This window comes from Schistocerca serialis, chromosome 2 (genome assembly GCF_023864345.2).
Source record: "Schistocerca serialis cubense isolate TAMUIC-IGC-003099 chromosome 2, iqSchSeri2.2, whole genome shotgun sequence".
Taxonomy (NCBI): Eukaryota; Metazoa; Arthropoda; class Insecta; order Orthoptera; family Acrididae; genus Schistocerca; species Schistocerca serialis.
In genome coordinates this window covers 1061067658-1061094779 of record NC_064639.1, presented here as the reverse complement: position 1 = coordinate 1061094779, position 27122 = coordinate 1061067658, and the positions used below count along the sequence as shown (strand labels likewise).

At 43.6% G+C, this 27122-nt stretch overlaps 1 protein-coding gene across 1 annotated transcript in view; it reads right to left on the bottom strand.

Moving 5' to 3' along the window:
• LOC126456626 (sodium/hydrogen exchanger 9B2-like) overlaps positions 1–27122 on the bottom strand; it is a 299137-nt gene that overhangs the window by 112909 nt on the left and 159106 nt on the right. Inside the window, exons 3-4 of the mRNA XM_050092369.1 lie at positions 26087–26218; positions 1992–2115 (exon numbers count right to left, since the gene is read on the bottom strand). Of these exons, the coding sequence (XP_049948326.1) occupies positions 1992–2115; positions 26087–26218 (256 nt within the window). The remainder of the gene's footprint in view (positions 1–1991; positions 2116–26086; positions 26219–27122) is intronic.

The window sequence follows — 27122 nt, the reverse complement described above, 5'->3', positions numbered from 1 at the left end:
GCAGTTAAAAAAGACCGGTGAAGCTGGAAATGCTATGCGAAAAGAATCCGATGGTCGTTCATGAATCATCATACTGCAAGAAGAGCGATACGTAGTTCTAGTGGCGGATGTAGACAGTTATCTCACTCCTAGACTGACCATTATAAGCACTACTGGTACACGTGTCTCTGCCATAACCCTTTTGCAGCTGCTAAATCAGCGTGGAATGTTTGCTCGTAGGTCTGTTAAATGCACTCCACTTCAACCACGCCATCGTCGAGAATAGTTAGTCCGTGTACGGAGCACGTTGGTTGGTGTCAGCAACAATGGTTCAGAGGGTGTTCTCTGACGTATCCTGCTTCAATGTAACAAGTGATTCTGGCTACCAGTTAGGGTGGAAAGGGAGGGAAGTCGCTACAAACCATAAAATGTTCAAGAAGTTCATCAATATGCCGCAGGCTTTATGATGGGGGGAGGCATTTCGCACAATGACCTACTACTACTGCATATCTTTGTACGAGGTACCCTTACTGCACAACGGTATTGCACGGAGACTATTCAGGAATGTGTCAGTCTGCTTAGAGGTGCAGTAAGTACCGACTTTCTACTTACGGACGACAACGCGCTCCCACACAGGACCACTAAGATGTCAGATACCCGGTAAAGTGAAGATATTGAGTATATGGACTGGCCTGCTTACTCAACGGAACTAAACCCTACAGAGCAAGCCTGGGATGCTCGTCACAGACGTGTTTCTCAACGAACACTCTCTCCACGAATCGTACAAGAACTGAAAACCGCCTCCTTGCTGAGTCCGATATCGACCTTTGTGTTTGGAGTCTCACCTGCGTCAAATACGAACGTTATTTATGTCTGTTATCCTGCTTTCTCGAGTGGTGAAATATACAATTTTTCGGTATACATATACCTCTCTGCCATATGTACGGTATTTCATATCCTCCATCATTCTCTGTGATTATTCCTGTCCAACAATGTCTCTGTTCTCACCGTCAAGCAAAAGTAGTATTCCTAGGAAATATATATTGCCATGTGCGCTTCTGACACTGTGCCTCCCCCCCCCCCCCCCCTTCACCCCGAAGGGAACACTGGTGTTGCCACATCGGTCCATTTTAGCGGTGACTCAATATGCATCATAGAAATAGACGGGCTACACTGAGGTTCCTATGTCGAATTACAGTAGGCAAGACACCTGACTTAACCAGTCACGAGGTGCTTTTGTGTGACGTATACGCATCTGGCACGTCATCGAGCACACAGAGCAACCTCTTGAAGCCAACGACGCACAGCCTCACGGGAGATGAGCCATCCAGAACGCAGAGCAGATGCTGCGGCAGTTGGACGTCTTCTGTCACTTATGCAGTATAATAGTACTGTCTCTGGGTTTTTGCCGGTGGCCGATCTTGCTCACAAAGCTGTTGAAAGGTTTCTGTGTCATCTACAGCTGTCAAAGAACGCTACTGGTGAGATTCGGTTCCTAGCCTACCTCGTCCTAGCTGTGGTTGACCTCTAAACTGTCAATGATCAACCCACACGTAATACTGGCACGTAGAATCCAGACGGCAAACAGAACGCGGCAGTATCATCACAATGGGTCAGCTCAACCATACTGCTTCCCTACGACTGTCAAATTGTGAGCCAGACGCAGTCAGAAGCGTCGTATAGAAAACCTCTGCCCACAAGGAATCTTACACGAACAGACAAAGTGTGCTGTGTTTTCGCGTTTTCCCGCCACAGCACAGGCCTCACAGTGTTAAAATATGTAATGACTTATGAACGTAGGGTGATTCGATAAGTTGTCGATTCTGTACTTTTATTTACACGATTATATCAGAATGACATGCATCGTACGAAATTAGACTGGAATGACTAAAGCTCTAAGAATATTTGCTGAGCTCGGAAATAGAAAACTTCATTAGTTATACCAGCCCAAAACCACAAAAGTGACCTTCGTGAGCAATGGTCACCACTGCATAGAATAGCGAAGTACTCACTTCTCGAGATCCTCGAATAAGTGATCCGTCTTCTCCGGGATGGAGCACGACGTTGTCGTCGAATATTTCTTTGTAGGTGTGGGTACAGCATAGCTGGGAACGTAGATCTGCTTTTCTCCGTCTGCTGAAAGGTAAGAAGCTTGATTTTAGGATTCTTGTCACGGCGAATGACGAATACACCGCTGGTCTTTAAACTGCTACACCATGAAGGCGGCGCACAGCAAACGCCACACTGGCGCTAAGCCTTTCAGTCCTGAATTTTTTCTGGAGGGAAGAACATTTTTCTTTATGTGGTAATGCTTTTAGGTGTTTTTTTATAATGATTTCAGATACAAGATTTATACCAAAATATTTGCCCATTTTCAAAACATACTTTGTACGTTTGGCTTCATTTTAGGGACTAAAATAATCAATTACGAAATATTCGCTATTGTAATAAATAGTAAAATGATCATTTAGTAATGATCATGCAAAATAAAAAAAAAAAACAAACGCCGTCCGAACAGGTCTTGAAGACCGAACGGTACAGACCGGCAGCCGTATCAACGTCAGCCCTCAGGTGTCACCAGACGTGGATACGGAGAGGCATGTGGTCAGCAGACAGCTCTCCCAGCCGTTGTCAGTTTTCGTGACCGGCGCCGCTGCTTCTCAGTCATATAGTTCTTCAATTGGCCTTGAGTGCAGCCCGCTTGCCAACAGCACTCGGCAGACCCTGACAGTGACCCTTCCTAGTGCTAACCAAGTCCGACAGCGCTTAACTTTGGTGATTTATTTATTTATTTACACGTCTAGTTCCGTAGGACCAAACTGAGGAGCAAATCCCGAGGTCATGGAAAGTGTCAGTACGTGAAATTACAACATAAAAGTAATAACAGATAAAATAAAATGTTCATGAACCCAAAAATGTCAAGCCATAAGTTTAAGTAATCGCAATCAACAATATAACATAAGAATCAGCTTAATTTTTCAAGGAACTCCTGAAAAGAATAGAAGGAGTGACCGATGAAGAAAGTCTTCAGTTTCGATTTGAAAGCGCGTGGATTATTGCTAAGATATTTGAATTCTAGTGGTGGTAGCTTACTGAAAATGGATGCAGCAGTATACTGCACACCTTTCTGCACAAGAAATAAGGAAGTGCGATCCAGATGCAGACTGGATTTCTGCCTAGTATTAACTGAGTAAAAGCTGCTAATTCTCGGAAATATTGTTAACATGAAACGACAGTAAACAATACATATATTGAGAGAACAATGTCAAAATGCCCATACTAGTGAAAAGGGGTCGACTAGAGGTTTGTGAACTTACACCACTTATCAGCCGAACTGCCCGTTTCTGAGCCAAAAATATCCTTTTAGAATGGGAAGAGTTATCCCAAAATATGATACCGTAAGTTTTAAGTGAATGAAAATAAGCAGACTACTTTTCGTGTCGAACTATCACTTACTTCAGATACCGTTCAGATAGCAAAAATGGCAGCATTAAGTCTTTGAACAAGATCCTACACGTGGGCTTTCCACGACAGTTTACTGTCTATCTGAACACCTAGAAATTTGAACTGTTCAGTTTCACTAATCATATGCCCATTCTGTGAAATTACAACGTCGAGTTTTGTTTAATTGTGTGTTAGAAACTGTAAAAACTGAGTCTTACTGTGATTTAGTGTTAGTTTATTTTCTACAAGCCATGTACTTATGTCTTGAACTGCACTATTTGAAACACAGCCAATGTTGCACACAACATCCTTTACTACCAAGCAAGTTTCATCAGCAGGCAGGAAAATTTTGGAATTGCCCATAGTACTAGAGGGAATACCATTTATATAAATAAGGAACAGGAGTGGCCCCAACAGCCCCCCCCCTCCCCCATTTGATAGTACTCCACTCAGATGCTACATCACAGCCATTCTCAACACCATGGATAATGACGTTTTGCTGTCTGTTGTTAAAGTATGAAGTGAACCAGTTGCAAGCTGCTCCCTCTATTCCTTAATGGTCCAACTTCTGTAGCAATATTTTGTGACCAACACAATGGAACCCCTTAGTCAAATCAAAAAACATGCCTAGCCTTCGAAACCTATTATTTAATCCATCCAATGCTTCACAGAGAAAAGAGAACATAGCATTTTCAGTTGTTAAGCTACTTCTAAAGCCGAACTGTACATCTGATAGCAAATTATGTGATATAAAATGATCAATTACCCTTACATTCACAGCCTTTTCAATAACTTCACCAAACACTGATGAGATAGAAATAGGTCTAAAATTATCAACACTATCCCTTTCTCCCATTTTATAAAGCGGCTTTACTACTGAGTACTTTAACCGCTCAGGAAATCGACCATTTCTAAAGGAAAAATTACAAATATGGCTAAGTACAGGGCTAACATGTGCAGTACAGTACTTTAATAATCTACTAGGCACTCCATCATAACCATGAGAGTCCTTAATCTTCAGTAATTTAATTATTGACTCAATCTACCTCTTGTCTGTATCACAGAGGAGTACTTCAGACATCAATCTCGGTAAGGCATTTGCCAAGAAAGTTGTATGATTTCCTGTAGAAACTAAGTTTTTATTTAATTCACCAGCAATGCTCAGAAAATGATTGTTAAATACTGTACATATATGTGACTTATCAGTAACAGAAATATTTTTACTACGAAGGTGACTTTATATCGTCGACCTTGTGCTGCTGACGAGACACTTCCTTCACAACTGACCGTATGGTTTTAATTTTATCCTGCGAATTAGCTGTTCTATTTGCGTACCACTTACTCTTTGCCTTCCTAATAATATTTTTAAGTATCTTACAATACTTTTTTTATGGGCTACTGCAGCTTGATTGTGACTACTTTTGATAAAATTCTCGCTTTGTTTTACATGATATCCTTATCCCACTAGTCAGCCACCCAGGATGCATTTTACTACCAGTATCCCGTTCAGAACGTTCTATTAGAAAGCAACTGTCAAAGGGCATGAGAAATGTGTTAAGGAAAACATTATATTTGTCATCTATGTTATCGGCACTATAAACATCCTGCCACTCTTGTTCCTTAACGAGGTTTAAAAAACTCTCTATTGCCGTTGGATTAGCTTTCCTACATAGTTTGTAATTATATGTGACATTTGTTTGAATAAAAAAGCCTTTTAGTGTTAATGTTTGAAATGACGGGAACCGGTGTTAACACTGCTGTAAGGCCGTTAACTCATGCAAAATAACAATATTCAGTTATATAGTGGAATATAGCCAGAGGGCTGAAAGAGTTAAGATTATTGCATGCTTTTGTATGGATGTGACTAGCTTTTCAGCGCACAAAATAGGTTTAAGTAACGCCATCTATATTCTGTATATAAGGAAAGACCACGTACCAGATTTCTCACTCAGAAATCTCATTTGAATGTTGATTGTTGGGATTCCACGACTGTCATGCGAATATGGAGTGTATCGAGTAAGGAGACCCCCTCCCTCCCTCAACGCCATGCACGACCTCAATGGCAAACGTGACTGGCGCCCCAGAGCACACACATGCCCGTATTGGTTTCTCGATTGTGCATCCCATATACCTTGAGTCAATAAACGGACTTATTTGAAGCAAGATAATTATCCACACAGACAGTGGGACGTCGTCCGAAGCGCAAAGTACCCTCAGCATGGCGACAATTGTTGCAGATTCTTCTGACGCGGCAGCAGAGAGACATGCGTCGACAATGGTGTTCTAAAGACAACAGGAATGGCACCACGTCGTCTTCTCCACGGTACTGCATACTGCATCGCGATAGACATACCAGTGTGTGCAAGCTCTGACGAGAAGAAACGTTGCTGGATTGCATTCGTAATGATTTTTATTTTTTTTTTTTTTAGTCGTTAGTCTTCTGATTGGTTTGATGCAGCCCGTTTCGAATTCCTCTCGTTCCCTGAATTCTTCACCTCCGCGTACCACCTTACGTCCTCAGTTATTTGTTGGATGTATTCCAATCTCTGTTTTCCCCTACAGTTTTTACGCTCTACAGCTCCATTTATTACCACGGAAGCTATTCCCTGATATCTTAATAGATGTACTACCATCCTGTCTCTTCTTCTCGTCAGTGTTTTCCATGTATCCCTTTCCTCACCGATTCTCCGGAGACCTCCCCATTGCTTACATTATCAGTCCACCAAATTTTCAACATTTTTCTATAGTACCACATTTCAAATGCTTCAGTTCTCTTCTGTTCCTGTTTTCCCACAGCCTATGTTTCACTCCCTTACAATGGTGGGCTCCAAACATACATTCTTAGTAATTTCTTACGCACATTAAGGCCCATATTTGATACTAGTAGATTTATCTTGGCCAGGAATGTCCTTTTTACCAGTATTAATCTGCTTTTTATGTTGTCCTTGCTCCTTCCATCTGGACTATTTTGCTGCAAGATAGCAGAGTTCTTTAACTTCATCTACTTCATGATCACCAAAGCTGTTGTTACGTTTCTCGCTGTTATCATTTCTACTACTTGTCATTACTTTGTCTTGTTCGAATTATTCTCAGTGCATATACTGTACTGTATTAGGCTTTTCATTCCATTCAGCATATCCTGTAATTCTTCCTCACTTTCATCAGCATATCTTATCACTGGTATCTTTTCACCCTGAATTTTAACCCCACCCTAGAACCTTTCTTCTATTCCCGTCACTGCTTCTTCGATGTACAGATTGAACAGCAGCGGTTAAAGTCATCATCCCTGTCTTTAACCCTTTTTAATCCGAACACTTTTTTTTTAGCCTTTCATTCTTACTGTTCCATCTTGGTTGGTGAACATATTGTATATTACCCTTCTTTCCCTATAGCTTGATTCTATTTTTCTCAGAATTTTGCCCATCTTGCATTATTTTACATTGTCGAACGCTTTTTGTAGGTCGAAATATCCAATGAACGTGTCCTGATTTTTCTTCAGTCCTGCTTCTATTATCTACTGCAACGTCAGAATATCCTCTCTGGCGACTTTACCTTCCCTAAAGCCAAACTGATCGTCCTCCAACACATACTCAGTTTCTTTTCCGTTCTTCTGTATATTATCCTTGTCAGCTGCCTGGATGCATGAGATGTTAAACTGATTGTACGATAGTTCTCTCACTTATATGCTCTTTTTGTCTAGGAAATTGTGTGGTTGATATTTTTTCCGAAAGTCTGATAGTACGTCGCCAGTCACTTAGATTTTACATATCAGCTTCAACAGCCATTTTGTTGCCACCTCTCCCAACGATTTCAGAAGTTCCGATCGAATGTTGTCTATCCCTTCTGCCTTATTTGGTCTCAAGTCTTCCAGAGCACTTTTAAATTCTGACTCTAATACTGAATCCTCTATGTCTTTCATATCGACTCCAGTTTTTTATATCACGTTATTGGACAAATTCTTCCCCTTATGGACGTCTTCAATGTACTTTTTCGACCTATCCGCTCTCTCCTCTGCGTTCACTTATCACATAATTAATGTTACCATCCTTGGTTTTAATTTTATCGAAGGTTATTTTGACTTTCCTATATGCTGAGTCAGTCCTCGCGACGAGAATTTCTTTTTCGTTTCTTCACGTCTTCCCTGCAGACATCTAGCCTTCCCTTGGCTGCACTTGCTATTCATCTCAAAACTAATGGATTTATGTTGCTGATTTATTGTCTTTCCGTGAACATTTCGTTGCTTCCTTCTTTCGACGATCAATTGAAGTATTTCTTCTGTTACCCAAGGTCTCTTCGCAGTTACCTTCTTTGTATCTATCTTTGACTGTCCAACATCTGTGAGTGTCCTTTCTAGAGATGTCGATTCCTCTTCAACTGAACTGTCTACTTTGGTGTACCTTGTCGCAGTATCCACATCCTTAGCGAACTTCAAACGCGTCTCATCATTCCTCAGTGTTTCAGTACCCCACCTCTTTCTACACCGATTTTTCCGGGCAGTTCTCCTTTCCAGTGTACTCTTCGTTACTAAATTGTAATAAGAGTCTATATCTAACCCTGGGTACGCCTTACAGTCCAATATCTGATTTCGAAATCTCTTCCTGACCATGACGTAATCTATCTGAAATCTCCCCGTATTTCCCGGCCTTTTCCAAGTATATCTCCTACTCTTGCGATTCTTGGATAGAGCATTCGCTATTACTAGCTGAAATTTAATGCAGAAATCAGTTAGTCTTTTTCCTCTCTCATTCATAGTAGCAAGACCATATTCTCGCGTAACCCTTTCTGCTATTCCTTCCCATACAACCGCATTCGAATTCCCCATGACTTTTAGATTTTTATAACCTTTCACGTACTGAATTACCTGTTCAATATCCTTACATGCTTTCTCTATCTCTTCACCTTCGTTTTGCGGCGGTGGCATTATACCTGAACTAACGTTGTCGATGTTGGTTTGCTTTCGATTCTGATCAGAACAAGCCTATCACTGAACTGTTCATAGTAACTCACTCTCTGCCCTACCTTCCTATTCATAACGAAACCTACTCGCGTTATACTATTTTTACTGGTATTACCATGTGCTCATCTCACCAGAAATCTTTGTCTTCTTTCCATTTCACTTCATTGACCCCCACTATATCTAGATTCAACCTTTGTATATCCTTTTACAGATATTCTATCCTTCCTACTATGTTCAAACGTCTGAAATTCCAAGCTCCGACTGGTAGAACGTTATCCCATCATTCGTTATTCCATCTTTTTCTCATTGTCACTTTACCTTCGGCAGTCCTCTCACGGAGATCCGAATGGGAGATTAATTCGGAATCATTTGCCAATGAAGAGATCATCAAGACGCTGTTTCAATTACAGGCCACATGTCCTGTGGAAACACATTGGGTATCTATAATGCAAATGTTTCCATAGCCTTCTGCACAGCCATGCCGTCGATTACTGTTGATTCTTGCGCCTTTAGGCGTAGTTTCCCACAACGAGGGCAAGACAGTGCCATGAACCTCGGTCAGTTCCACCGCCCTCTTTGACAAGGACGTTGGCAGAGCGATCGTGACGTCATACGCCGGAAGTCCTCGGCAACAATTGCTGATGATTTTTATTCAAATTTAACTATTGGCTGGATTAGGGTCCGGGACCCAGGACGTCTTAGTTACGCCAAAGATGCTACCCGTAGACCACGTGTGAACGTCATCGTCGTGGGGCCCTGATACTGGAGAGATGTTATGTGGTGTCACTGGGTACATAGGCACCTCTAGAACGCGTAGCCGGTAATTTGACTGCAAGCTTTAGGCCGACGGCTCGAGCGAATTGTTCAAATGTTCAAATGTGTGTGAAGTCTTATGGGACTTAACTGCTAAGGTCATCAGTCCCTAAACTTACACATACTTAACCTAAATTATCTTAAGCACAAAGACACACACCCATACCCGAAGGAGGACTCGAACCTCCGCCGGGACCAGCCGCACAGTCCACGACTGCAGCGCCCTAGACCACTCGGCTAATCCCGCGCGGCCGGCTCGAACGAATTGTCGAGGTTTCTGTGGTGTTATCTTCAAATAAGCTAACGCAAGAGCGTATTTTAGACTTTCTCTCGACTGTTACCATGCGTGTTCTCTGGACATCTTATCCATGGAAAATATGTGAGTACTAATTGTCAAGAGACTAGCATGCCACCACTCGGCAGTCACTTCTATTGATGAGCTGTGACACCTTACTAAAGTAGCGTGCAATCACTCGATGACCAGCTGGGTTCAAAAATTGTTCAAATGGCTCTGAGCACTATGGGACATAACATCTGAGGTCATCAGTCCCCTAGAACGTAGAACTACTTAAACCTAACCAACCTAAGGACATCACACACATCCATACCCGAGGCAGGATTCGAACCTGTGGCCGTAGCGGTCGCGCTGTTCCAGACTGAAGTGCCTAGAACCGCTCGGGCACTCCGTGCGGCTGATCAGCTGGGCTACAGCTATAGCTGACGCGGCAGAGGTGGCAGTTCTGCGTACTGAATTTCGCATCATGCATGTATTCAAAATACCTACGAATTTAATAAATTCTTCCTACTGTGTAGTACAGGGTAGTTATATCTGAACTTTCGCTACTTAAGCCAATGTAGACGGAAACTGTTTATCATATGGGTGCTCATCTTTACAGGAATGATGTTCAGACGGCGCGATGCACAGTGGCTTGGCCGTTAGGTTTCGGTACTGGTACGGCGCCGTAGAGTTGAAGCACATGCATCAGCGGCGCGGGGTAGCTGCGCAGTCAGGGGCGCCCTGCCACGGTTGGCGCGGCTGCCCCCCCCCCCCCCCCCCCCCCACCCTTCGGAGGCGGAGGATCGACTCCTCCCTCGGGCATCGGTGTGTGTCTTGTCCTTAGCGTAAGATAGCTTAAGTAGTGTGTAAGCCTAGGGACCGATGACTCAGCAGTTTGGTCCCATAGAGACTTACCACCACCACATGCATCAGTGTGCATTACAGTTACAGCCAGTCAACGTTGACCTGAACAAGGTGAGCAGGGCTTTACTCGTAGCCGGCCGGTGTGGCCGAGCGGTTCTAGGCGCTACAGTCTGGAACCGCGAGACCGCTACGGTCGCAGGTTCGAATCCTGCCTCGGGCATGGTTGTGTGTGATGTTCTTAGGTTAGTTAGGTTTAAGTAGTTCTAAGTTCTAGGGGACTGATGACCTCAGAAGTTAAGTCCCATAGTGCTCAGAACCATTTTTTTTCTTTACTCGTAAAGCTGTTGTATCAAAACAGCAGCATAGTGCTGCTACTCTTCTCGAGCATCGACGCGTTAAAGGAATACGGAGAGGTCCTCTTTCCGCACCGGAGTTAGAAACATGGTTCGGAAGTTTAAACTAACAGGCGATTTGGGGATTGCTCCTAGGACATGCAGACGGCCAACTGCGCCACTAACTGTCGACGAAGTTACTGTTGTCACGGCTGAGATTGCCGGACGCAATGTTTGATCTTCAAATCTTCAAGCAGAGCGCGGGCTGTGCCATGACAACCTTCCAACAAATATACACTCCTGGAAATTCAAATAAGAACACCGTGAATTCATTGTCCCAGGAAGGGGAAACTTTATTGACACATTCCTGGGGTCAGATACATCACATGATCACACTGACAGAACCACAGGCACATAGACACAGGCAACAGAGCATGCACAATGTCGGCACTAGTACAGTGTATATCCACCTTTCGCAGCAATGCAGGCTGCTATTCTCCCATGGAGACGATCGTAGAGATGCTGGATGTAGTCCTGTGGAACGGCTTGCCATGCCATTTCCACCTGGCGCCTCAGTTGGACCAGCGTTCGTGCTGGACGTGCAGACCGCGTGAGACGACGCTTCATCCAGTCCCAAACATGCTCAATGGGGGACAGATCCGGAGATCTTGCTGGCCAGGGTAGTTGACTTACACCTTCTAGAGCACGTTGGGTGGCACGGGATACATGCGGACGCGCATTGTCCTGTTGGAACAGCAAGTTCCCTAGCCGGTCTAGGAATGGTAGAACGATGGGTTCGATGACGGTTTGGATGTACCGTGCACTATTCAGTGTCCCCTCGACGATCACCAGTGGTGTACGGCCAGTGTAGGAGATCGCTCCCCACACCATGATGCCGGGTGTTGGCCCTGTGTGCCTCGGTCGTATGCAGTCCTGATTGTGGCGCTCACCTGCAATGCGCCAAACACGCATACGACCATCATTGGCACCAAGGCAGAAGCGACTCTCATCGCTGAAGACGACACGTCTCCATTCGTCCCTCCATTCACGCCTGTCGCGACACCACTGGAGGCGGGCTGCACGATGTTGGGGCGTGAGCGGAAGACGGCCTAACGGTGTGCGGGACCGTAGCCCAGCTTCATGGAGACGGTTGCGAATGGTCCTCGCCGATACCCCAGGAGCAACAGTGTCCCTAATTTGCTGGGAAGTGGCGGTGCGGTCCCCTACGGCACTGCGTAGGATCCTACGGTCTTGGCGTGCATCCGTGCGTCGCTGCGGTCCGGTCCCAGGTCGACGGGCACGTGCACCTTCCACCGACCACTGGCGACAACATCGATGTACTGTCGAGACCTCACGCCCCACGTGTTGAGCAATTCGGCGGTACGTCCACCCAGCCTCCCGCATGCCCACTATACGCCCTCGCTCAAAGTCCGTCAACTGCACATACGGTTCACGTCCACGCTGTCGCGGCATGCTACCAGTGTTAAAGACTGCGATGGAGCTCCGTATGCCACGGCAAACTGGCTGACACTGACGGCGGCGGTGCACAAATGCTGCGCAGCTAGCGCCATTCGACGGCCAACACCGCGGTTCCTGGTGTGTCCGCTGTGCCGTGCGTGTGATCATTGCTTGTACAGCCCTCTCGCAGTGTCCGGAGCAACTATGGTGAGTCTGACACACCGGTGTCAATGTGTTCTTTTTTCCATTTCCAGGAGTGTATAACAAGTACAATTAGTTCTTCCAGCAGGTGATACTAGTATTGTAATCAATCCAAACACATATACACAAAGAAAGAAATGGTAAATAATATTCTTAAAATATTATTGAGTAATTTTCAGCACATGCTCTCACTCAGTCTTAAAAAGACAAAACATGTTCAGTACAACACTGCACATCTAGAAGTACTATGCAGATGATAAATGTGACACACGGCGAGGAAATAATAGCCAAGGTGGAAGCTTCAAAAATGTTAGGTGTCTATACAGGTGACAATTTAAACTAAAACTCCCAAAGCAACTCATTTCAGCCAAATTTGCACTTCAGATCATTGAAAATCTTGGGGAGAGACAAAACAGTAAGTTGACATATTCTGCCTCTTTTCTTTCAATAATGCCGTAAGGAATAATGGTATGAGGTAGCTCATCTTTAACAAAGAAAGGTTTCATTGCTTAAAACTGTTATGTAGCAATAATAAGTGGTGCTCACCCCCAATGGGTCAAATGGCTCTGAGCACTATGGGACTCAACTTCTGAGGTCATAAGTCCCCTAGAACTTAGAACTACTTAAACCTAACTAACCTAAGGACATCACACACATCCATGCACGAAGCAGGATTAGAACCTTCGACCGTAGCGGTCGCGCGGCTCCAGACTGTAGCGCCTAGAACCGCTCGGCCACTCCGGCCGGCTCACCCCCAGTCCTCTTGTAGATATCTGCTTATGAGGTTAGGCATTCTGACTACTGCTTCACAGAATATTCATTCCCTTATGAGTTTGTTGTAAATAATCCTTCTACAATTCAGAAGGAACAATTATGTACATAATTACAATACCAGAAGGAAAAACGATATCCATTAGTTCACATTAAGATTGTTTATAGCACAAAAATGGGTGTACACTGCTGCTACCAAGATTTTTAATGATTTACCCCATAATACAAAATGTCTGGCAGAAGTTAAGTTAAATTTGGAAATAAACTAAAAGTGTGTCTCTTTGGCAACTCCTTCTATTCTGTAGAATTTCTGTTATCCATATGTAAGTTTTTTGGTAAAAAATAAAGACGTTGCCATATTTGCGTATAAATGTGTAATACCGATGTAACATGAATCGACCCAGATCATTAGGCTTAATCTTACAAATGCTATATGGAACATAAAGCTAACATCTCGTGGCCACCTCTTAAACTTGACAGGTAGGATATACTCTATTTGTAACATAAATTTAAGTAATCTTTGTTCATATACACGACTGAATGGCGAGAAGCGAAAGAAAGATGAATATCTCTGCTATCATATTAATGAAATCTGATAAATTTATTTGATAATTTGTTTTACATAATTCAGTGTAACAAAGAAGACAAGCTCGTACACAGCTTTCCATTTCCTCCTCACAATTATAAACAATGATGAAACATTTGGATTCAATACTGCACAGTATTAATCAAGTGTATCATTTTTATATCACTATTATTATTTTACATGCTATGCTATAACACCTACAAGAGGAATAAGATGCAGTCTCCGTTTATTCTCATTTACAGTACAAACTATGTTGTTTACTTTGAACGTAGTGATATATGTTACTATGTGACATTGTCTCCTATTGTATTCTGACTACTTTTTACGTGTACTTGTATTTTACAGCATTCTTGGAAGCAAAACTAATTTTAACAATGTACGACCAACGCAAGTTTCGGTTGTAGTCCAAATATGCTCTTTTGACGGGCTACACCATACAGCATAACTTCTCTTTAATTTTACTTTTTTTCTGTAGACTAAACAACCAATGGTTGCTTTATATTTTTCCTTTAGTAGTGTTACATCTGGTATGCATTTCAGAGATTGAAAATGGCTACTCAGCCGCAACTGCACAATAGTTATGACTGCAGAATAAAATGATATTTTTAATGTAAGTAACGACAGTGTTTCTTGAATGACATAGTTCTGTCATTGAAAAAATTTAACCTGCTGTGGACCCCATCGTAACTAAAATACTTTTTTCTGTTTCTCAGTGTGTTCATTTAGTAACCATATCGGGTTTTTTAACTCTCTGTGATCTATGTTTTCAGATGGTTCTGCGGACACGTCAGCTGTTTGTAAACACGGACGTGACTCCGTTAAATAATCTACCAAGACTGAACAGGTCGGAAATGATGAAACGCTATTCATTGGGAACAAACATGTTTTCGTAGATGCGTGTGGCACTGATCACGTCTCGCTGCGCACGCGCTCATCGTGTGGCCGAGGGAGGTTAACGTTTCCGGGTCTCGTCGACATTAAGGTCATTAGTGACTGCGCTGTGGCTCGGTTAGGCGAGGACGGGAGACGAAAACCGCCGCGATTTTAGTGACGGAACCATCCTGGAATTCGTCTCAAGTGATTTAAAGATGCCACAAAGTTTCAACTATGATTGTTGAACGAGAATTGGAATCCTGTTTCTACGGAATACAAAATCAAAGTGTTAACCCTCGTGTCAACTGTCATGGTGAACAGAAAGTAGCACTTGAAGAGCAGTAAGCTATTTCTCATTGAAGACATGGGTTCAGATTTCGCAAGACACTAGATGCTATTCTATGACTGTTATATTTTTCGCGGGTTTTCATTTTTCTTCTGAAGATCTTACTGACGCAAGTGCGATATTGTGCATCTGGAGGTGGTAAACGTGGCACAGTGTTAAAAGGCACAACAACTGAATTCTCAAGCAACGAATCGCCATTCGATATTTGTTGCGTGCAGACAATTTCTTATTATTTCAGTTCAAAGCAGAGTATAAATTACGCAAGGAAATACCGTAACATGCTTTATATTAGCTTTTATTAGAATGTGTTACCTTATGTATCGTTTGTTATTGGCAAGATTTTGCCTAATTGGAAGCAAGGCTGATAGGGATGGAAAAGAAGCAGAACATAATTACAAAGCTATCTTTTTTGTTAAGACTTCAAAATCCACCTGAGAGGTTCAGTCCCCACCTTTGGAACGACTTACGTACAATTCAGACTGGAATACACTCTTTGAAATACTAATGGTTGTAGAGATAAGACACGGAGACGAAAAGGTTCTGTGCAACTTGTACATAAACCGGAATGTTTTTACGAGTTGAAGGATGTGAAAGGGAAGCAGATTATAACGAGGAACTGAGAGAGGGGTGCAGCTCGTCCCAGATATTACTCAGTCTGTATAAGAAGAAAGCTCAAAGGAAACCAAGGAGGAATTTGGAACGATAATTAAAAATCGGGGAGAAGAATTGAAATCTTCGAGTTTTAATATATTTTTTCAGGCCTGTAGTCGCATTTGTGATTATAACGGTTACCGGTTTCGTTCGGTTTTACAATATACAATCAAAGACAAAAAATAAAAAATAAATAAAAATGAAAAGAGATGACGCACCACGAAGGAATTATCCGAATGGGACGGAAGTCGGTAGATGTGATGTACAAGTGCAGATAAGCGAATTATAATAATTTCAGGAAAATTGACTGATTTATTCAAGAGAAAGAGATTCACAAATGAACAAGTGAATAACGGTTGCTCCACTTCCGGCCTACATGCAAGCAATTATTTGGCTTGACAATGATTGTCAGAGTTGTTGTATGTCCTCCTGAGGGATTAAGAGCCAAATTCTGTCCGACTGGCGCGTTAGTTCATCAAAATCTCGAGATGTTTGGAGAGTCCTGCCCATAAAGCTCCCAACATTTTCAGCTGTGGAGAGGTCTGGCGATACTGCTGGCCAAGGTAGGGTCTGGTAACCACGAAGACAAGCAGTAGAAACCCTCGTCGTGTGCTGGCAGACATTATCTTGCTGGAATGTAAATCCAGGATGGCTTGCCACGAAGGGCAACAGAACAGACACCAGACCATTACTCCTGGTTGTCCGATCATATGAGTGGCGCCTCTCCATACACGTCTTTGTTGGTCACTGGGCCTGGAATCTCACTGACTGGAGTATAATTGTGTACAGTGATAAGTCCGGCGTCCAACTGAGTCCCGATGAATAGCCAAGACATGACTGGAGACGCCCCAGGCAGTGGTGGGATACCAACCTGACTGTAACCCGCCATGCGGCCCGACAACCAGGAGTGATCGCTGGGGATGCCACTGCATTTCATAGCAGGACCCCTTTTGTCGTGCCGGCCGCTGAGACCGAGCGGTTCTATGCGCTTCAGTCTGGAACCGCTCGACCGTTACGGTCGCAGGTTCGAATCCTGCCTCGGGCATGGATGTGTGTGATGTCCTTAGGTTAGTTAGGTTTAAGTAGTTCTAAGTTCTATGGGACTGATGATCTCAGATATTGAGTCCCATAGTGCTCAGAGCCATTTTCGAACCTTTTGTCGTCATACCTGGCACCATTACAGTGGAGCCCTACATCGAAGATACTCTACACTCCGTTTTGTCGTCTCTCATTATAAGCCATCCCAGTCTTACATTGCAGCAAGACAATGCCCACTCGCACATGATAGAGGTTCTACTGCTTGTCTTCGTGCTTATCAAAACCTAACTTGGCCAGCAAGCTCTCCGAATCTCTCCGAAATTGAGGGTATTTGGAGCATTGTGGATAGGGCCTTCCAACCAGTTCCGTATTTTGATGATGTAACGCACCAACTGGACAAAATTTGGTACGATAACCCTCAAGAGGACATACAACAAATCTGTCAATCAATTCCAAACCGAATAACTTCTTAAATGAGGCCAGAGGTGGACCAACGCGTTATTCACTTGCTTAATTTGTGAAGCTCTTTCTCGGGAATTAACTACCCATTTTTTCTGAAATTGTAATCATATGTTTGCCTGTACATTTGCATGTCACATCTACCGATTTCCGTCCAATTCAGATGAGTCCTTCGTGGTGGGTCTGTTTAGTATATGTGTGTGTGTGTGTGTGTGTGTGTGTGTGTGTGTGTGTGTGTGTGTGTGTGTGTTTTTGTGGTGCATACTGATACGTTGTAGTTGCATAGCAACCCGTCAGATATATGTGCTCCATCTGTATATGACACTGTTTACCTTTTTTGCTTGCTCAATATACAGATTGCTAACTTCTCCATCTGTTTCATGTCCTTCATTTCACTGCAGTCATCACGTCAAGGTTTCATAAAAGCTTTGAGGTGCACCGATGACTTTCTAATTCTGTCAGAGACGGCAAATAATCTAGATCAGTGGAACGGAATATATAATGACTCGAAGGAGGCTTGTAACATAACTATTAACAACAGTTTCAGCCTTGGTCAAGCGGTAGCGTCTTTGATTATTAATCTAAACATCCTCAATCCCGGGTTCGCACACCGCCACCGCTTAGATCTTGAATAAAAATCATCAGAAGTGGCGGTCTAAGTCTTCCGGCATAGGAAGTCACCCCGCATTTAGCCAACGGCCTTGTCAAAGAGGGCGGAGGAACGGATAGAGAGGACGGTCACTCTCTTGCCCTTGGGGTGGGAAACTGTCCCTAAAGGCGGAAGAATCAGCAATGATAAACGGGATGACGATTCAGTAGGCAATGGAGATCACTACATCAAAGACACATAAGTGGATCGACAGGACATGTGGTCTGTAATTGAAAAGATGTCATGATGATCTCTTCATTGGCAAAAGATTCCGGAATAGCCCCCACTTTGATCTCCGGGAGGAAACTGCCAAGGGGGAAGTGAGCATGACAAAAAGACTGAATAATCAACGAAAGGATGCCGTCTAACACGTGTGAGACTGGTTCTCATCTGTCTTCCTACCACAGTTGCACAAGGACATTCTGTGAGTGTTTTGGGAATTTGTTGTTGAACCTACTGCCTGCAAGGTAGAAAGATACCATCGCACATATGCAGAGTTCAGAAGAATGCAGCAGTACGGACAGTGATTGTAATCAGACAATGATCTCAATGTCAGCTCCATTACGCTCCCTGCAACGGAAACGTTATCGCTAACAGAAATTGGAGTACAGGTTCAGGCGTAACTATATGTGAGCAAAAAATGAAAATCTTAGATTTTCGTTATTAAGGTTTATTTTTATTCTAAGTATGACTTCATGACATAGCAATGTTAACAAAATTACATACAGGATGGTAAAATATTCATACTGGGTTTTCACAACTGTGAAGCGAAATTCCTAACTATTATCAGGTTCTTTAATGATAAGATGGTTGATGACCGTGTCTGGGGGTCGATAAAGATACAAACAAATTAAATACAATTGAGGCCAGGGATATCAGTTACGCTAAAATGCGCAATGGAGACACTCAAAATTGAATGGGGTTTGGTAAAGAAGAATCACAAAGAAGTACGCAGTTAAAACAACTCATAACTCTACAGGGGCTGATCAATCCTTTTCGTTAGCTCGGACATCTCGCGTTTCTGCTTCAATTAGGCCCGACAGTCGTGAATATGTTTAACTACATCCATTTGCGCCTCTGTCACGGAGGAATGGAGACTTCTGGTTCTACCGCCGATTGGGGCGCACTCTTGTTGCCGCCACTTACCGAGATTAATTGTATTGTTTCGTGGGTCTTGGACTCGTTTACTTTGCACTTGCGAACTACGGTCAGGAACGCTTGCGGTGTTTCCCGAGAAATCTTTCACGTAAGTAAGGTACCTCTTCACAGTGTTAACGTGCCATTCTTGTTGAAACCGAGCTTCTACAGAGTTTCGTGCTCCAATATTTTAGGTGGCTTTGTGCTCATTGTGATGGAGCAATTTCTCAGTTTGTTCTACTGGACTTTATGTCCACTCGCTTGGAAACTTATTCTCTGCTATTTTAATGAGTTATGTGTCGAGACATTAGAATAAATAACTAACTTATTAAACTGAGACTTAATTTGAATCTCAGAACCACAGTATTGTTCTACTGATACTGGTTGGGTGACCCTCTAAAAATAAATATAGCCAGTTTATCTGAATTTATTGTGTGTTTTACTTATTTTGACAGTGTTCCATTTGCAATACACTGTGAAAACCTTCTGATCATTCAGCTTATACTCAGATATTGGCAACTGTTATTTAACTGATGTATAAGGAGAACTGCACTCGCATGTCTAGCACAGTTTTGATGATGTAATTAAACACGGATTGCATACTACGTACAGCAGACAGAACCAAACGTCACGTACACTTCATTTCGACCCTGATCCAGGACAGCGATAACGAGCACATTTCAGTTATGATACATTCAGTTGGACAACTAGACGGGTTGGTTCAAATGGCTCTGAGCACTATGGGACTTAACATCTGAGGTCATCAGTCACCTAGAACCTAGAACTACTTAAACCTAACTAACCTAAGGACATCACACACATCACACACATCACAGGATTCGAACCTGCGACTGTAGAGGTCGCGCGTTTCCAGACTGAATCGCCTAGAACCGCTCGGCCACAGCGGCCGGCTACTAGACGGATGAAAGTTAAAAACATTCGAAGCAAATACAGGACGATTCAGCTGTCCCTACCGACGTTGTCTTATACAATCCACAGTGTTATATCTTGCCTTCAAAACCATGCGTGAGATTTTCATATTATCTCTCTCGCTGCTCGCAAACTATTAATCCTACAGAAAAAAAATTAACAGGAGCTTTTTGTAGGCAATTTAAACTAGTTCAATTTTGTACTGGGACACATTTTCTCTGTAGGCCAGGTTTTCGAGTTATTGAAGAAAAATGTACAAAAATGATCTTCAAACGCGCCTTCACCCCTTACACTCATCCCTCAGCTGTCATTTTTCTAGTATGTTGTTGGTGGAACTCCCTCCTACCACTGCACAATAACTTCCGACAGCATGAACTGTTCCTGGTATTCGGCCTTCTTTGGTCTTTATTGATTCGGCTATGAAGCCATCAGCGTAGTCGGCTACTTCTTTAACATTATCCATTTAAATGAGATGAAGGGAAAACGACTTTTGTAAACCTTACGCTAAAACTAATTACGTTGGCAGTTTGATTCATACTTTACCTTTACAACCTCAATAGTCCCTTAGTGATAAGCCCTGACGAATACAACAATGTAATTGTTTAATTTATGCTGTTAAAGTTCATAAAATTGTTAGGTAAAATTTACATAAACGCGAATTTTCAATTTATGAGTGCTCTGCTAAGCCGGTGGCGTAATAATGATAGTCAATGAAGACGTAAATAGGTCGAATGTGAGAAATAATTCGAGCAGTCGCAAATTTTTATACAGTGGTGAGAAGGAGTGCCTTGAAAATTATACTACAAATCCTGACCAGAGGGGGCTGAGTGTGGGAGTGGGGACGCATCTGAAGGTCAAATTTTTCTTGAATAACTCTAAATCTAGGCGTCTAGCGAAAACGTATCCCAGTACATAAGTACAAAAAGTTTTTGTTTATTTTTTTTCTGTAGGGCTAATAGTTCGTGAGCAGTGAGTGAGAGAATATGAAAATCACGCATGTGGTATTTGAAGGCCAGATATAACATTGCGGGTTGCATTAAACAAAATTGGTAGGGGCAGCTCAATGGTCCTCTGTATTAACGGCACCTACCAAACATGAGCCGAATGGATTGTCCGTGCCTGAACTCTTTCCCTTGTTATCGCAGAACGTCATTCAAGTTCTTTGTAAAAAAATTTTATCGGTGTACACTGGCATGTTGCGGCTTTCCGCCTGTACGGCCGGCAACCCATATGACACAACAACGTCACGGGCTGCCTACATGCCACGCAACCGCTCTGCACCAGAAAGCAGTTCTGCAGGAGTTCCACTAGACGTAAAGGGGAAAGTACGGCCAACTTGCCAGTGGCCGCCATTTTGGGCCCACTGCGCCGCTGGTGATACATTGACTTCTGCAGGATATTTAGCCATGTATATTAAAGAAGTGGGCTCAACCAGCTAATGCACTGTTAAAACTGATCAGTGGCTTCAAACGGAACATGTCGGATATTTAACAATAAAAAATTTCTCCTAATTTAAGCTAAATGAGTCGAAAAGCATTTGTTGTGGCGAGCATGAAACACAGTTTTTCTCTCCTATCCTTTATTGATAGCGAAAGCAGATTCCGCAATTCTTGTTGTGGTATCGAGTTTGAACACCTGTTTTCGTAATTTGCTTTAAATTGGTCCCGTCCAATAGTCAGCAGGACAAAAGGGAACCAATATTAGCTCGCAAGTGCAAGGGAAAATCCATCGCTAATTTAAAGCTCTATTTCGGCTTACTTCTTGTTCCTGCTACTCGGTACTACGAAAATTCGCCCAATATCTCTTTTGTTATGCGAAATAAAGCATTCCATTGAAATATGTATGCGCGGGACCTTAGTAAATAGAATTGATAAACGTGCCTATATGATTACGCATGCTTTATATTTTTGTCAGATCTGTCCCGTAAAATTTAGTCTCCAAATTGTTCTATGACATTAGGAGAATGATTACGAAAGTACAAGGTGCGCAACTATGCTTCCGCCGTTCGCCGATAGGTGGCGACAAAGCGGTCTAAAGAAAGAGATCGCAGACGTCAGGCAGTTAGCTTGCACTTCGGTCAACGTAACCTCATTCAAACACTAGTCGATTTGTGTCTGCATCATAAAGTTGTTCTTGATTGAAAATGTCAGTTTACGAGCCTAATTCTCGTTATTTACGGAAGGGGATACTGTTTGGTTTCAGTATGAATAAATCAGCGCCTGAGTCTCACCGAATGCTCTCATCTCAAGTACGTATGGTAAGGACGCTATTAGTGAAAGAACGTGTCGTGAGTGGTTTCAATGCTTCAAGAAAGGTGATTTTCACGTGGTAGACCGTCATAGTGGTAGGAGAGAGAATGTTTTCGAAGATGCAGAATTGGAGACGTTGCTGAGTGAAGACTCGTGTCAAACTCAAGGAGAATTGGCACGATTAGTGGAAGAGACGCAGCAAGCCATTTCAAAACGTCTCAAGGCTATTGGCATGATCCAGAAAGAAGGAACATTGGTCCCGTGTGAGCTGAAACGAAGAAACGTTGAACGGCGTTTGTGTGTTTGTGAACAGTTGCTTCAGAGGAAAAAACGGAAGGGATTTTTTGCATCGCATTGTGACCTGGCACGAAAAATGTGTTCATTACGATAATCCTAAACGCAAAAAATCATGAGGATATCCCGGCCATGCTTCCACGTCGACGGCCGAACTGAATATTTACGGCTCCAAGATCATGCTTAGTATTTTTTTTTCCGGCCGGTGTGGCCGAGCGCTTCTAGGCGCTTCAGTCTGGAACCACGCGACCTCTACGGTCGCAGGTTCAAATCCTACATTGGGCATGGATGTGTGTGATGTCCTTAGGTTAGTTAGGTTTAAGTAGTTCTAAGTTCTAGGGGACTGATGGCCTCAGATGTTAAGTGCCATAGTGCTCAGAGCCATTTGTACCATTTTGTGGGACCAGCTCGGCATCATGTTAAAACCAAGTGAAGCAATCACAGGTGCTCGTTATCGAACGCAATTAATACCTTTGAACAGAGCATTAAAAGACAAACGGCCGCAATAGCGCGAGACGCACGATAAAGTGATTTTGCAGCACGACAACGATCCACCCCACGTTGCAAAAGAGGTCAAAACGTACTTGGAAACGTTAATATGGGAAGTCCTACCACACCCGCCGTATTCTCCAGACATTGCTCCCTCTGCGTATCACCTGTTTAGATCAATGGCGCATGGCCCGGCTGACCAAAACTTCCGATATCATGAAGAAGTCACAAATTGGATCGATTCTTGGATCGCTTCAAAAGATGAACAATTTTTTCGACACGAGATTCTTACACCGCCCGAAATATGGGTGAAAGTAGTGGCCCGCGATCGAAAATACTTTGAATGATACATGTGTAACCAATTTGTTTCATTAAAGCCTCAAATGTTGGGGAAAAAACGGCGGAAGCAAAGTTGTACTCCTTGTACAAAAGAATACAATATTTTTAAAATAAGTTCAAATAAAACTAGGCCTGCGATATAGCAGGCCTACGGCTCTGCCAATTTTCATTAGCCATATTCTCCTTCTTGTTGCATCTCTCTCATCATAGAGAATTCTTTACAGTTTTCCTCCATTTTCGCCTCGACCCAGGAGCCAGACGCACAGCACTGACGCATTATTGTACTTAAAAATTTCGAAAATACACATCACTTCCTATGCTTCACACGCAACGCTTGGGCTCACAATGCCTGCTAATCTCACGTGACGCGGTTTCAGCCAATGCTGAACTGCGGACGGCGGCAAACGCAGGGGTATAGGATGGCCATACTTTCCTTTATACAGAGCTGTAACTAGGCGGCCCTACTAGCGCCATCATCTGTCGCGGACTGGGGGGGGGGGGGGGGGGAGGATGACCCATGTCACCTAAAGTAGTTCCTGTGATATCCTGCCTCGTGACAGTATTTATGCTCGAGCACCGCCGTGCAGAGTGAGTTCATGTCGAGCCAGAGGCACAGACTGACACCCGCTCCGCCACGGCGCCACTGCCCGCTACCGACCAGCTGCCTCCTCGACGGACATCGCCTGGTCTCTGCAGCTCTGCTGGCGATCCAGTCTCCGAGGTCGGCTGTCGTAACCTGGTTCATAAAGTCTGGTAGAACACTGTCCGTGTTCTGTTTTCCCAGGGATCTGTATCACTGTGCACGTACAAAAGTAAACTCTTGCGCAATATGGTTTCCGTGTGCAGCAGTAGAACTTCGTAAATATTGGTTTGTGGAAAACTCGGCCAAGTACGAGACTCTGAGATGTTGAACAAAGGACTTCAGCCTGTCAGTCATTTTAGAGTGATAATTGTGATTGGTCCGTCGGAGCAGCAGAGATAACTATTTTTTCCAATAGACTATATTTGTGGAAAATTAGTGACTTTAGTTCCTCTTACGTCCAGTTCTAAGCAAAGAAGGGAAAGCAGAAAGGTGGAAGGAGTATATAGACGGTCCATAAAAGAACGATGTTCTTGAGGACAATATTATAGAAATGGAAGAGAATGTAGATGAAGATGAAATAGGAGATATGATACTGCGTGGAGAGTTTGACAGAGCACTGAAAGACCTAAGTCGAAACAAGGCCCCGGGAGTAGACAACATTCCATTAGAACTACTGACAGCCTTGAGAGAGCCAGGCCCAACAAAACTCTACCATCTGGTGAGCAAGATATATGAAACAGGTGAAATACCCTCAGAATTCAAGAAGAATATAATAATTCCAATCCCAAAGAAAGCAGGTGTTGACAGATGTGAAAATTACCGAACTATCAGTTCAAATGGTTCAAATGGCTCTGAGCACTATGGGACTTAACATCTGAGGTCATCAGTCCCCTAGAACTTAGAACTACTTAAACCTAACTAACCTAAGGACATCACACACATCCACGCCCGAGGCAGGATTCGAACCTGCGACTGTAGCGGTCGCGCGGTTCCAGACTGAAGCGCCTAGAACCGCTCGGCCACACCGGCCGGCAACTATCAGTTTAATAAGTCACAGCTGCAAAATACTAACGCGAATTCTGTACAGACGAATGGAAAAACTGATAGAAGCCGACCTCGGGGAAGATCAGTTAGGATTCCGTAGAAATGTTGGATCATGTGAGGCAATAGTGACCCTACGACTTATCTCACAAAATAGATTAAGGAAAGGCAAACCTACATTTCTAGCATTTGTAGTCTTAGAGAAAGCTTTTGAGGATGTTGACTGGAATACTCCCTTTCAAATTCTGAAGGTGGCAGGGGTAAAATACAGGGAGCGAAAGGCTATTTACAATTTGTACAGAAACCAGATGGCAGTTATAAGAGTCGAGGGGCACGAAAGGAAAGCAGTGGTTGGGTAGGGAGTGAGACAGGGTTGTAGCCTCTCCCCGATGTTATTCAATCTGTATATTGAGCAAGCAGTAAAGGAAACAAAAGAAAAATTCGGAGTGGGAACTAAAATCCATGGAGAAGAAATAAAAACTTTGAGGTTCGCCGATGACATTGTAATTCTGTCAGAGACAATAAAGGACTTGGCAGAGCAGCTGAACGGAATGGACAGTGTCTTGAAAGGAGGATATAAGATGAACGTCAAAAAAAGCAAAACGAGGATAATGGAATGTAATCGAATTAAATCGGGTGATGCTGCGGGAATTAGATTAGGAAATGAGACGCTTAAAGTAGTAGATGAGGTTTGCTATTTGGGGAGCAAAATAACTGATGATGGTCGAAGTAGAGAGGATATAAAATGTAGACTGGCAATGGCAAGGAAAGCATTTCTGAAGAAGAGAAATTTGTGTAGATCGAGTATAGATTTAAGTGTCAGGAAGTTGTTTCTGAAAGAATTTGTATGGAGTGTAGCCATGTATGGAAGTGAAACGTGGACGATAAATAGTTTAGACAAGAAGAGAATAGAAGCTACAGAAGAATGCTGATGGTTAGATGGGTAGATCACATAACTAATGAGGAGGCATTGAAGAGGATTGAGGAGAAGAGAAGTTTGTTGCACAACTTGACTAGAAGAAGGGATCGGTTGGTAGCACATATTCGGAGGCATCAAGGGATCACCAATTTAATATTGGAGGGCAGCGTGGAGGGTAAAAATCGTAGAGGGAGACCAAGAGATGAAAACACTAAACAGATTCAGAAGGATGTAGGTTGCAGTAGGTACTGGGAGATGAAGAAGCTTGCACAGGATAGGGTAGCATGGAGAGCTGCATGAAACCAGTCTCAGGACTGAAGACCATAACAACAAGACGTCGGATTCTTTATAGAGCAGCTACCAAAGTCACATGACCACAGGCACGTGCTTTTTACGGATTGCCTCACCGTCGGCGGCTGCGGCGCCGGCGCGGCCGTTGGCCTGGTGGTGGTGGCCGTCGGCGTTGACCAGGATGGACTTGCGGCGCTCTCGCGGCTCGGACGCGGTGCTGGCGCGCAGCGGCCGCCTGCCCTCGCCGCCTCCGCCGCCACCGACGCTGCCCGCCACCGACGCCGGCTCCGACGCGATGCTCACCTTGCGGTGGCGCGGCTCGCACACGGCCAGGTTCGCCGACGGCTGGTTGCCGCTCACCGCAGGCTCGCTGCCCGCCGCTCCTCCGTTTGTGTCTACGGATAAACAGTGAAGAAAAAAACGGTTCAAATGGCTCTGAGCACTATGGGACTTAACATCTCTGGTCATCAGTCCCATAGAACTTACAACTACTTAAACCTAACTAACCTAAGGACAGCACACACATCCATGCCCGAGGCAGGATTCGAACCTGCGTGATAAACAGTGAAGGATAAGTGCAGAACAATGTGACTAACAATCGACACCGCTCGACAAAAATTGGCAGAAGACGCCTTCCAAATGTGTATGTTGAACCATCGTATTCTTGTTGGGCTAATTACACCAATATATGTAAAAACTGCAACAGCAAACAGAAATCTGTCTACATTTACACCTATACTGCTCCAAGCACTTTACGGTGGGGGACTGATGACCTCAGATGTTAAGTCCCATAGTGCTGAGAGCCATAAGAACCTTACGGTGTGTGGCGAAGGGTACTTTGTGTACCAGCGTTATTTTCTGTTTCGGTCACGTACGGTTCACGGGAAGAACGATTGCCTGTAAGCCTCCGAGTGGGCTCGAATCTCTCTTATTTTATTCCCATGGCCTTTTCGCGAGATATACGCAGAAAGAAGCAATACATTAGTTCACTCTTTTACACAAACAAACTGGCATAGGCATGCGTATTCAAATACAGAGAAATGTACACTGGCAGAATGGGGCGCTACGGTCGTCATCACCTACGTAAGACAAAAAGTGTCTGGCGCAGTTGTTAGATCGGTTACTGCTGCTACAATGGCAGGTTATCAGGGT